This window comes from Acanthochromis polyacanthus, chromosome 13, assembly GCF_021347895.1.
Source record: "Acanthochromis polyacanthus isolate Apoly-LR-REF ecotype Palm Island chromosome 13, KAUST_Apoly_ChrSc, whole genome shotgun sequence".
Taxonomy (NCBI): Eukaryota; Metazoa; Chordata; class Actinopteri; family Pomacentridae; genus Acanthochromis; species Acanthochromis polyacanthus.
The window spans coordinates 20,633,840-20,647,675 of NC_067125.1; the positions used below are offsets into that span (position 1 = coordinate 20,633,840).

Below are 13,836 nucleotides of genomic sequence, written 5' to 3' on the forward strand. Positions count from 1 at the left end.
TGAAAACTTGACCTCTAAAATACAACTGATTTTATTCGTATCCAACAAAGGCATTATGATTAAGTCAATAATGTTAGAATGTTTTAAACTGTAAATACCATCATATTCCAGTTTTGCGTCAGACAGCATGCTACAGCCCAAGATGAGCCTGATCATCAGCTCAGGTGCACCCCAACATCTCCCTCATTTTCTGCCTATTGAAGTAGCTTTATTTGGAGCTAACATGTCAGAATTGTTTCCAGACAAATTTCGGGAGGAGACATTTCACTAACACCATACTGCTATGCCACCTGCCTTCACCCGAGTCAGCTGAGATAGGCTCCAGCCCCCCGCGACCCTAGTGAGGATAAAGCGGTGTATAGAGAATGGATGGATACTGCTATGCCCAAATCTAACAGTTGTTTAAGTGTGATTACAGCACAGGAACATGATAGCTGACTTGCCTGTATCACCAAATACATCTAGAAAATGATACCATAGTGTAGTCTCAATATACACTAACCATATAATGAACGCTGAGTTTGACTTTCCTATCTTTGCTATTTTTCCACCTCAATGCTCAAACAGCTTCCGCCACTGCTGCTTTGGCCTCACTGCAGTGGACAGAGAGGTCCACAGCGCTGTCTACTCACACTTAACCACTAAACGGATGCACTTTGCTGTTATGGTGTTGAAGTTATTGATGTTTAGCAAAATTCATAGCCACACCCATATAACGTGTTTTGGGTTTTTGATGACAGGCTTTTTATATTCCATGTGTTATGATTTAATATTCTTCATCTTGGATTTCCTCTTTCAGATCTGAAGGAACATGCACTCTTGCATATACACACACAGTAACAAGTTAAAGCACGCTAGCGCATGCATGGGCACGCTCCCCCTAAGCAGTGATTCTAACAGCAGTTGGGTTTTTCTGTCTTTTGCTAGATATAAATATATGTACACTTTGAGTGGTTAGAGGTGTGTGTGCGTGTGTGTGTGTGTATGTATGTATGTATAGCTGGTGCTGTGACCATGATTGTGCTCATCTCTGTTCTGTAGGCTACTTGCTACTCTCTACTGAATAAAGCAACAGTAAAAGAAAAAAAGGAAAACAAAAAAGCAGTAAGTTTGGAGAATCTATTTTCCCTCAGACACTTTTCCCCTAAAGCAAAAAACCTTTTTTTTTTTTGCATTTTACTCATTTGATTTGTTTTTTATTTCTTAATTTTTTAAAATTTGGTTTTAATTTGATGTTTCTCTGGAAATGTTTTGTTCTTTTCTTCATATTCAACTTTGTTACAACACTCTCTGAAAATCACTGCACTAATATTGACACCATTTAATGTTTTTTCTTTTTTTTCAATTAACAGTTAACAGGAAACAACAGCCTTCTCTCTTTTCTTTCTGGATCAGTGTTTGCACTCCAGGAGACATTTTCTCAGAACATTTCATCTACACTAAAATTGTGTTTGTTTGTCTTATATGACTTATTTTTAATAAACTTTACCCTCATACACACAGCTGCATGCCTTTCCTGCCTTGGCGGTCTTGGCCTTTTAAAAGATGTAAAAGGTCTTTAGATGAAATATTCTGATAAATTGGCCTCCCTCTGTCGTGGGTTGGATGCCTCAGCTGTATAGTGTATTTCCACCATATATGAATGTGAGAGTGTATTTTTCAAAATTTTCTGTTTTGTATGCTCTCCCTCAGAACCGGGACTCTCACACTCATATGTCAGTGCTCATGGGCAACCTTGTTGGCACTCAAATGCACTATAGCCTGACTTTAGCGCTCAAACAATTGAACATGGAAATTCCTCTTTCTTTCCTTTTCTCCTCTCAAAAAACACAATCTGAAAAGTGTAGCATGATAAAATTATCACAACCTCTGTAGATACGCTCTTTGGTGATGAAGATGAGGTGTTGATAAACGTCACTAAACCATAAGGTTAGGAATATGGTTGTGGTGATGTTTCTTTTCATTAAATTAAAGTGAATTATATGTCAAGCAGTAGCAGTGTTGCAAGCTAGAAGCCTGTTACCATTGCATAAATTGTTTGCCACGCTTCGATAAACAATCGGAAACACCAACATAAAGTATCTTAGTCCAGTGTCTTAGATTCAGAAAGGAACAGCTGTTGAAACCCAACCCGAAGTAACAGCTGCAGCATTCACAGACTTAATTTGTACATATAACAGCAAAAAATATATCCAATACAGACCAGATCTTAAGCAATTGGTGCACTTCAATAGTGTCAATCATATATTCACTACCAGTCAAAAGTTTTAGAATGGCTGAATTTTTCCGTTTTTTTTTTTTTTTAAATTAAAATTAAAGCAATTAAAGCCCAACGAATAGCTTGAAATGGTACAGAGGTAAGTGGTGAACTGTCAGAGGTTAAAAAAAAAAAAGTAAGGTTACCCAAAGCTGACAAAAATTGCACATTTTAGAATTCTACAAAAATGCCTTTTTCAGGGAACAAGAAATGGGTTAACAACTAAAAACTGTTCTGCAGCAATGGAGGTTGATCAAACCTTGAAAGTTGGTGCTACCAAATCCTACAGGTGTCCCAACTTTTCTTGATTACTTACAACCCCCTTTACCAGCATAGAAATAGTGCTGGAACCCACCGTGGCATCATACCCTCCAGAGCATTACTTGAGCTGCTGTAATGTAATGTGTTGCTTTAAAAATGAGGAAAAGGCAATTAACAATACAAGAGAGACAGACCATCATAACACTCAGAAATGTAGGTCTTTCCTACAGAAGAATTGCGAAGAAAATTCAGGTGTCAGTGAGTCCAGTTTTCTTCACTATCAAAAGGCTCAGAAACGGGAAAACTCTGACAGGAAGAGATCTGGAAGACCCAAAGCCACAACAGAATCAGAAGACAAGTTTTTGAGAGTCAGCAGCATGGTGATAGGAGCTCACAGGACAACAGCTTCAAGCACAGCTTCACAGTGGTCATAAAGTCTCATTTTAACTGTGAAGAGAAAACTTGGAGTTGCAGGTTTAACAGATTTATCAGCAAGAAATGCATTGCTAAGACATCAGAAGAAGGAAAAAAGGCCTACTGGGCCATAAAACACCACCAGTGGACTGCTGAAGACTGAAAGAAGATGTTATGGACTGATCGAGCAAAATTTGAAATCTTTGGTTCATCACGCAGGATCGAGCAGTCGAAAGGATGGTTCCTCAGTGTGTGGCATTAACTGTCAAACATGGAGGAGGAAGTGTGATGGTCTGGAACCGTTTTGCTGGATCCAGGTTTGATGACTTGTACAGAGTGAGAAGAACCCTGAAGCTAAACAGTTACCACAGCATTCTGCAGCTCCATGCCGTACCCTCTGGTATGTTCTAGTTGGTCAGGGGTTCATCCTACAGCAAGATAATGACCCAAAACATCAGTCCAAGCTATGCCAGAGCTACCTTTGAAGTAAAGAACAAGATGACGAGCTTGAAAACATGGAGCGACAGCACAGTCTCCAGATATAAACACAATGGACCTGGTTTGGGTTGAAGTGGACAGAAGAGTGAAAGCAAAGCAACCTTACAAGTGCCACACATTTATGGGAACTTCTGCAACAGAGTTGGGAAGAACTTTCTGAGGAATATTTGAATTCCATTGTGGAAAGAATGCCAAAGCTGTTATATCTGCCAAAGGTAGCAACTTTGATGAGTCAAATTTGAGAATATATTTTGGTTTCTAAATTGATCTTTTTTTAACTTCATTTGTTTTCATACTTTCATTTCAGAGTACAATGAGATAAGATGCAATATTTTCAATTTAAAAAATGTAAAAATTTGGGTGTTCTAAAACTTTTGACCGGTAGTCTATGTCTAGGATGTCCTCACCTTCCTTGAGATTTTGTATTTTATTCAAGGTATTTACTAATAAAAAAGCAATTGGTGATTGCAGCAGGTTTGTCTTTTTAGGGACAATTTTTTCCCCATATCCTCAGGACAGAAGTATTCAGCTGCAGTGTAATGATCATATCCTTAACACAACATGGATGCCAGTTCAATTCAACTTTATTTATATAGCGCCCATTACAGGTCATATCGTCTCAAGTTCCTTTACAGAACCCATATGCCAGAACCCCCAGAGCACGCCTAAGGCGACCCTGTTTTCTGGCACATCGGTAACACTGATGCACACTCCAGCACAGTAGGTTGTGGTAATGAACCTAAAGTCTGTTTGCCAGCCTAAAGAAGATGCACAGGACTGAGTGATTCAGTGCAAGAAACGTCGGAACAACATTACGACTCGGTTGCACGCTTTCTCTTTTTTTTTTTTATGAAGCCTATTACAAAAGCATTTAAGGTGAGAAATAAGCTGCTGACTCTGTCGTCGTTTTAGTTCAGCGATGGTAGTTTAGTTGTTTATTTTTGCAACACATCAGACCTTCGCTCTCTGTAATATTTTCATAAATAAAACTGCTTTACGCAAATGAGCTCCGGGGTGATGCACCATTCCTTATCTATGACAGTCCTGGTACCACCAAACTGTGTAGCCAGCCCACAATAGATCACTTTTTAAGACATTGAAAATGCTTACAAAATGTCTTAAAATTTTGAATACAATCGCTATAATCACACTTTGAGTTTGCAGTAATCTGTGAGTGTAGCAGACAGATGAAAAATGCAGATAAAAGAAGTGAAATAAACATTTTTCTTGTTTAAGTTCATGCATATGTCGATCGATTCAGTCGTCAGCAATTTATTTGAATTAAAAAACTTTAATTGTGTCAAATATTATTTGACAAACAAACGTGATTAATCGTGATTAATTGCAAAGCCTGTAATTAATTAAATTTATTCTTTTAATCATGTCCCATCACTAATCAAAATCATCACGATGAATATGTGACAAGAGAACAACATTTCAGCTTTTATTTCCACGTTTCTATCTCTGGATCTGATACAGAACATAGGAGATAACCCCTTTTGTTTGAACACACCCATTTTTCATGCCAGCAAACGTGACTGACAGGTGTGTTTTATTGCCCTGGTGTGTCCTATTACATTGATTGTTCAAAGAATAAATAGCGCTCAGTGTCTACTTTCAGTTTCAGATTTGGGTTTTTCCTGTGCAGACTGCATCTATAGTTAGAGGAGTAACCAACATGAAAACCAGAGAGCTGTCTATGGGTGAAAACAAGCAGATGGAAACTCAATCAGAGCCCATTGTACAAACAGTTGCCATAGCCAGTACATCCATTTGGAACTTCCAGAATAAGAAAGAAACCACTGGTGGACTAAGTAACGGATGTTGAACGAGTAGACCAAGAAAAACTGCAGCAGTTGACGACAGAAACATGAGAGCTGTAAAGAAAGACCCTGAAACAGATTAGTACAGGGATGTCAAACTCATTCCACAAAGGGCCGGCGGGGCTGCAGGTTTTTGTTCCAACTAACCAGCATCACACCAGACCTAACTCATTTAATCAACCGATCTCAGTCTCCAGACAGGTGATTGGTCAGTCTGTGTGCTGTAGATATGTTGGAACTAAATGCTGTAGCCTAGAGCACACAGTCTGACCAATAACCTGTCTGGAGACACTTTGGCACTTTTTGGCCAAATCAAAGTGAAACTAAAGTTACTGATTGAATATTCTCTGTAACAAATACTAATAAATTAATATGTTTTCTTATGTGTGTTCTATCAGCTGCAGTACCAGCAGTTGAAACAGATGAACACAAAAACATATTTGTGATTTCTGCATCACCAGCTAAATACATATGGGGTTCCTATGGCTTTAAGCTTTAGTTTATGTACTATGCTATATATGTACAATACCCCTGTACTATACTATATATGTACAATACCCCTTTACTACAATATATATGTACAATACCCCTGTACTACATTATATATGTACGATACACCACAAATGTCCGCCTGCGTCCACAGGGACGATTATTTCTGTTACACAGCAGTGTGCTCACTTCCGCTTTTGATTACTTATCAAGTCCAATTACTTGATTAATAGGCAGAATAAGCAATAGAATAATCAGTTACAAAAATAATCGATAGCTGCAGCCCTAACCATGACCTGTTCTACTTCTGCATGGCATTCATGTTTGCAAATGGTAAACGTAAATGACATGAATATGCAAATGAGACTAATCACTCCAGTTCACAAACCTGTCTACTCTCCAGCTAATGTTGGAGTTAATTGTGAAGAGACTAAGGACAACAATGTTTGACAATTTCACTACAAATTAAGTTGAATGCTGAGCTGAGTTAATTTGTATACACAGTCAACAAGAAGAACTGATGCGGTCTTGGGGTGCCCTATACTGCTTACCACTATATCAGAAAGTGGTGAATTAAGATTCACTTGTTGTAGCTTTTTTTTAAAATTAAAACAGTAATAGGACTTAATCAAAAAAAGGATTAACCTTCAACTGGACTCATTTTGTTAAACACAGGTTTTGCAGTGAAAGATGAAATAAAGTCAATTCAAAGCATTCTGTGGTATGCAGTAGGACTTTAAAAGGGATTCATAATGATATGCAGTTTTTTTTGGAAATGGTGTCACTTGTGCTGTGATTTCTTCTGTTGATAAATGCTATTAATCAAGTGATACCTCCAACTGACGACAGAGCTCCTCCGTTATGAACCTCTCTAATTTAAAAATAAATAAATAAAATGAAGTCTCTGGCCTGAAGTCATAATTTTCCTAGTACCAGGTTTTATGGAACTGGAATTATAATGGATTGTTTTCCAGAGCTCTGGCACTGTATGTGTATGTGGGGAAAGCTGACAGTGTGTGTCTTGAACGTGCATACCTTCACCAACAGAACCAAGAAGCATTCACTGCTTCAATTTGTCAAAACCTTGACAAATATTGGTGCTTCTCATAATTTAGATGAGATTATGCTTCATCTTTTAGCACCTCTTGGAGGTACACACTACTACTGTGACAGCTGGAGTCAAGTGAAGTTATAGCAAAAGCGTGAAAGACCTGATGTCATTTAGTGCATCTATTCTACTCTTTGAATTTGGTTACTTTGCCAGTATTTGAGTAATTCTGCCAAATACACTCAGCATATATTCCTCTTACTTTTTTAATAGAAATAGAAAACAAGGACATTGAAGTCTAGTGTATTTGATTAAAAATGGGAGGGAGAGGGAATTCTGCAAACATAGATCTCTGGTTTGTTGGACAGTGATGGTATGGTTGTGTGTATCATGCATGCAGATTCCATATGTGCTTTTACTGTTAACGTCAGTACTCCCTCTATCGGACATGACTTTTTCTTCTGTGCTTCTCGGTCTTCATTTATTACTTCATTAAAAAACAGCAACAGAAAAGATTTCTTTATTTTTTTTCAGGTCAATTTCTCATACTGATACTTCCCCCAACAGGACCATATTTTAATGAGACTTTGACTACTGAAACCAATGTGGACAAAGTAATCATTTGGGCCATGGCCACAAATAGTTACCACTGGAATTCGATGCTTACAAAAGATGGAATTTGGGTGAAGTATCATTTAGGACAGTAAGAATGCATAGCACATGTTGTGGTTGCTGTTACTTCAGCTGTGTAAACTTCCTGTTTAAGAAAAATTGCAGTTTATGACAACTAATATTCATTTCTGTAAGCTATGATACCTCTGTACTTAAAGATTGCCTAGATCAAAAATGTGCAAACAAATGTCAACAGGACAAGTAATACAAGCCTTGTCATGATCAGACAGATTGAAAAGATAGTTAAGGTGGGCCTGCTGAGTGCTTCTTAAACTTCTGTGTCTGCAGCTGCGAGTCTGAACGTAAAACTCTGCTGGGAATAGCTCAGTGTTCTATAGTGGTTCAAACTAATCTTTCCATTTCAGCCTTATTCAAAAAGATAGCAACACTCATCCAATAAATTTTAAAAGACAAAAGGATGAAGCAGAAAACATACATGCAGTATAAGGTTGGCTGACAGTCACTGTAAAAGGCACATCCAGTGTGGCTTTACGTTGTTAGATTTAAAGTTGTCCCACCTGTTGATTGCTCTACATTTTTGGGTTCAGGTTAGAGAATATTAACCTAGTTTTGTACAGCCCTGTACAGTGGCAGGAAGCAGTAACACTCTAGAAACAATAATGGTGAAAGTACACCAACGAACTGAATGATCTAAATACAAAGTGGGCACACAGTACAGATTAGTTGGCAGACAGTTTGGTGCAGGGACATCATCTGAGCACAACCAAAATGTTTCTAACAATCCATCACTCTGCAGGAAAACTGAGCACATATTTACAAGTTGTGTAGGTTTAATCTGGAGCAAGGGTTCAGTTTGTGAATGTGTTGACTGTTTACACAACACCATCATCTAGATATGTTCAACTGACCTAAACATTTACTTTCAACCTGTCTGATCATCATCGTCTTACAGTTTGGGTGTCTTCACCCATCTGACTTTTTGTTATTGTAATCCTGTTAGGAGCTTAAAAAGTATAGTATAGTATAGTCACTTTACTTACAGGAATGATCAGCAAAACTACAAAAATAGGCCTAAAGTTGTAATGGAGTGAAATTACTCTTGGCACCACTCTGTGTCAAATGTACTATACATGCTCTCAACAGATATAAGAAACAAATGATAACAGTAATTACTATTCAGTCTAAGACTGGTCTGTTTCTGACTGAAGGGCAGGGATTTTTCTTGACCCTTTTGCTAATCATCAATGTAATACACAGTGATGAAAATCCCTTACAAGATAAATGTTTCACATGTTTTTGGGTTTTTTTTTGGTCTGCAATCATGCTTGAATTTTCTGGACTGATTGACAGCTTGATGGGGAGTAAACTGAACTCCCAGCAGCACTGACTCTGTCCGATGTTGGAACTTGTGACGTTACATTGCAACCCCTTTGAAATGTGTCACCACAGCCCTGCTTTTCTTAAAAGCAAGATGTGATGTGCGGATAGTAATTTTTTTGGATGGTCACCTGTGCAGCTCATCCATCCACTGCTTTGCACTACAACTCATGGCTCTGCATCTGTAATTTGCCTCTTTGTTTGTGATTACTTCTAGTTTCCATCATTCACCAACAGAGAGTAAACAGTTGGGTTCCTTGTTTTACTTTTACTTTCATGTGTCTTTCTTGGGCTGTAACTTGAGTAAGATCCTTTCTCACTCTTGTTACATCCCAGAACTGGGATTCTTTACAAGTCTGTCTTCGTGTGTCTTCGTCTTTGGTGTTCTGGTTATGGCTCAGCTCACTCAGCTCTGCTACACATATTGACATGTATTTTGTTATTCTCATCATTGACTCTTTTGCTCTTTATCGTACTGAAATCCTTTTTCAATATTTTCTCCTTCCCTTTGCTCACACTGGCTCTTCTTTTCATACCTTTCTCTTGTGTTCCATCCATTTTTCACATCCCTTTTATTTCCCCTCTGTTGTCTTTCCTCACTCCTTCCATCTTCCCTCGCACAGGTGGTGAGTCAACGATTCCCACAGAACAGCATAGGCGCAGTGGGCAGTGCCATGTTTCTGCGTTTCGTCAACCCAGCCATTGTGTCTCCATATGAGGCTGGCATCTTGGACAAGAAGCCCCTACCTAGGATAGAACGGGGTCTCAAACTAATGTCCAAGGTAAGGCTGGTGGTGATGAATGCTGAGTGATGCAGCAGACTGGAGAGAAACTTTCATCCTACAATGGCAGCTTATTGTCTGTGTGTGCAATTAAGTATGGTTGAAAATTGTAGAAAAAATAGGATGGCAGTTAAGCAAGTGTTAGAATCAGTTATGCCAGATTGAGGCTCCATCTTCAAATCAAGGTATAGACTGGCATTCAACAAGTGTAACATGAAGATACTATGATCCCACTAATGACTGTGACAGCTAGTGGGCTATAGTGACTCAGGCAGGATCATGTATCTCTTTGTGAAAACCTGCCACTGTGAAGATGGAGAACTGCATTCACGAGCAGTTAATTTCACTGTAATGTGCGTGCTTTGTATTTCTTTTGTTTTCCTTTAGATTCTGCAGAGTATTGCAAACCACGTCCTGTTTACAAAAGAAGAACACATGAGGCCCTTTAATGACTTTGTGAAGAGCAACTTTGATTCAGCCAGGAGGTAAGACATTTGGAGCATAATACAAACTACCCTCAGTCAGTATCTGCACACAGAAATTCCCGTGAATGTCTTCCTCACACAACACCTGATAAACTCTGGGGACTTGATATGACTTTGGTTAAAACGTTATCAAAAACAATCCTAGTTATGGTTTGGTCACAAGTATAACTTTACATTGGTCGGCGTCAGACACTGGAGGTTATTTCATGGCCAGTGTTTATAAATTTTTCAGGAGGGTACTAATTGCGAATCATACAGCAGTTATCAGTGCATTATAACTGTCAGTTCCATTGTAAGTGAAGTGAGATGTCAGTTTTTACTTTAACAACCACCAAGTTATACCGCTAATCTTAAAGACAGTGTGACACTATTACATCATATCTTCATCTTAAACTATGGCTGCATCACTTGTGTCCAAAACTCATACTCACATTCATACCCACTTGACAACCTGAAGTGGGTATAAATGTGAGCCTGCTGGTTTCAGAAAGTAATGGGGGCAAGAGACACCTTCTGTACGAAATCTGCAGGGATTTGGCAGTGTGGTCTGACATGCAGTTCTAACATACCAAACGTTCTGCAAACTAAAGCAGTCAGGTGCCTGATGTCAAATATGTCTGTAGGTTGACTGTGTACTCTCCTCTCTCCATGACAGGTTTTTCTTGGACATAGCATCTGACTCTCCACCCAGTGACTCAGTCAACCACAGTTTGTCTTTTATCAGTGACGGTAACGTGCTGGCCCTGCACCGCCTACTGTGGAACAACCAGGAGAGGATCGGCCAGTATCTCTCCAGCAACAGGTACAGTTGATGATTTTATCTGTCGCTGAACACTAGTGTCAGATTATGTTTTTTTTTTTTTTTAATAAAGTCATGAATTGTGATCTATTTCCAGGGATCATAAGGCTGTAGGCAGGCGGCCTTTTGACAAAATGGCAACCCTGTTGGCTTACCTGGGACCCCCAGAACACAAACCTGTGGCTGACACTCACTGGTCCAGTCTAAATCTAACTAGCTCCAAGTTTGAGGAGTTTATGACCAGGTAGGATTTCTACCATCCTGTAATGTAATGGGTTTGTTCCAACAGACGCACTTGTTGCCTTGAGCCTTCAAGTACACCTCTTGAATTTCCACAAGGGGATGAACAAATCTGTCTGTATGTCTCAAAACTATACGTATATTTTACATCTGACACTGTCAGCATAAATATTAAATGTATCCTTTTGTCAAATGCTTACAGTTGTGGAAATAAAACAATGATCGAATAATTATCATACATTTGTTCAGCACAAAAAATAATGTATTTTGGTTCTTTTGTAAATGTATTATAGGATTTTGTGAAATATGGTAAAATCTGCAAAAATATGCATACACCAACTTAAATGATCAGTTTTGGTGATGTATACAGTTGTATTAATAAGATTTTCTTAGTGGCATGATCCCTTAACTTCTTGCTAGTGATTATGATTGACTACAGCCGCTGACTTCTCTGTACCAATTTAAAAGGCCCAGTTGATACACTTATTAGACTCAGCCACAAACAATACAATTGTTCAGGATGGTCAAGAGTCAACCAAGAATCACCAAAAAACAAATCTGCAATGACGTTGCTGGAACGCTGGTGTCGGCGTCCATGGTCAGGTGTGTTCTACGTCACCATGAGAGGCTGCTGTGCAAGAATGAAGCCCTTCATCTAAAAATGGCTCCTTAAGACTCGACTGAAGTTTGCTGTTGATCACAAAGAAAAGGCCTTCTGAAGGAAAATTCTGTGGTCAAATTAATAAAAAAAAATGTAGCTATTTGGCCACAGTGATCAGAGATATGTTTGGAGGAGAGAAGGTGAAGCCTTTCACCCCATAAACACCAATCCAAGCATGGTGGGGGTTGTGTTAACCTCTGGGACTATCAGCGGAGCTGCTGCTTTACACAAAGTAAATGGAATAATTCAGGAAAACCTCCAATCATCAGCCAGTTCAAGGTCCTGGATGCAGTTGAACATAAGCCAACACACACATCAAAAGTGGTTAAGAAATTGTTAAATCAGGCTAGAATTCAGGTTTTTGACTTGCCTCCCCAAAATCCTGACTGAAACCCCATTGAGATTCTGTAGACTTTGCTGAAATAACAAATCAATCAGAAAGCCAACACATTTAGTTTAACTGCACCAATTCTGCCAAGAGGAGTCATCAAACATTTAGTGAGAAATTTGCCAGAAATTTGTGGAAGGCTGAGGTGAAAATGGGCAAGAAAATGTTACTAAATATTGGCATCCTTTGCTATATGTTTATTTTATTACCCAGCAGATTTGATCATATTTCTATTAAACTTATGAGATAACCAAAATGCAAAATTGCTTTTTTGGATAAATATTTTTGAAGACGCATGTGTTTCACTTATTTCATCATAGAAAATTCAGAGTTGTAGAAGTCAGTGAAAGCTCAAAACTGACATGATTTGCATGTTCTTTATTAGTGTATCTAAATGTTTATTCACAACTATATGTCTGATGTTCCATACTTGAATATTTTATCAGACAAAAACGATTCAGATAATATCAGGTTAGTTTCTTTGATGGCCAGTGGGATTAAGATGATATACAATAACAAAATAATCAAAAATATATATGAATCTTCCTCTACATAACCCAACATTTAACGTAGCAACATTAAAGGTTGTCAAAGAAATGAATGCTGGCTGATCCTCGGCTCACTGATTTGTTCTGCAGGCACCAGGTCCATGAGAAAGAGGAGTTCAAAGCCTTAAAGACTCTCAACATTTTCTACCAGGCAGGAACCTCCAAGACAGGCAACCCAGTATTCTACTATGTTGCCCGCAGGTAAGACTTGCCATCTTACTTCTTTGTCTGCGAAACTTCGCTTTATTGTTGTTATTTTTTGTAAAGTTTGTATTTAGTGTTTACTGTCTGGTTACTGTCTGGTGCATCATAGTACAAAATATTGCTTTATCATAATGCTGCCTTTCTATGAACACCTTAGTAACGGGAGTATGAGTAGAAAAAGCACTTGTGTTTTAACAACTCATGATCATTGCAGCGTATGAAAACTTCCGACAACAATTAAAAACGAGATGCTGTGGAGAGTGGCTGGCACTTTTGTAGATATGGATATGAATAAACCATGCAAAAAATTACTCCTGTTATATTGTTGATTAGAGGTGGAAGAGGATTTCAGCAAGTCCCACTTGAAAAATGTTTGTCTGCACACTAGATATAAATACATAACAGCAGTAAAAAGTGACCAGAAAATTAGACACCCTTGTAGTGTTTCTTGCATTCTTTAATATTGTACTGTAAGATGTTTCTAATATTTGAGTATGTAATATATGAGCTTCACAAAATATTAGAAACACCTTTCAGTATAATACCGTCCACTACAGTGCCTACCAGAGTGGTAACACAACATCTTCAGCATAATAATCCTTATGTTATGTCTGAGCAAATGTCAAGTCATGAGCCTGATCTAGAGCTTCAAACAAGAGCTACAATGTCTTTTCTGGAACTTGTATTTTCTTAAATGTTGATTAGTAATTACAAACTGCTTGATCCGAAATTTGATGAACCTGTTTCAAAGCTGTTAAGTTGGCCATCTCATTTTATTGATGTGAGATTGTCTTGAAAATATTGTTAATGAATTAATTGTTAGAAAGATAAAAGCTGCAGATGACACATGCAGTGAGTCACCAAGCCCAATATCACAATGCCATTGTAAGTCTGAAACCGGCTCAAAAGCTTGGTATTGTGTGGCCGGA

The 13,836-nt window shown here is 38.4% G+C and overlaps 1 protein-coding gene across 1 annotated transcript in view; it reads left to right on the forward strand.

Annotated features, from left to right (window-relative positions):
• nf1a (neurofibromin 1a) overlaps positions 1–13,836 on the forward strand; it is a 161,692-nt gene that overhangs the window by 92,762 nt on the left and 55,094 nt on the right. The window contains 6 exon segments of the mRNA XM_051958253.1: positions 1,042–1,104; positions 9,424–9,582; positions 9,970–10,067; positions 10,723–10,869; positions 10,964–11,110; positions 12,794–12,904. Of these exon segments, the coding sequence (XP_051814213.1) occupies positions 1,042–1,104; positions 9,424–9,582; positions 9,970–10,067; positions 10,723–10,869; positions 10,964–11,110; positions 12,794–12,904 (725 nt within the window).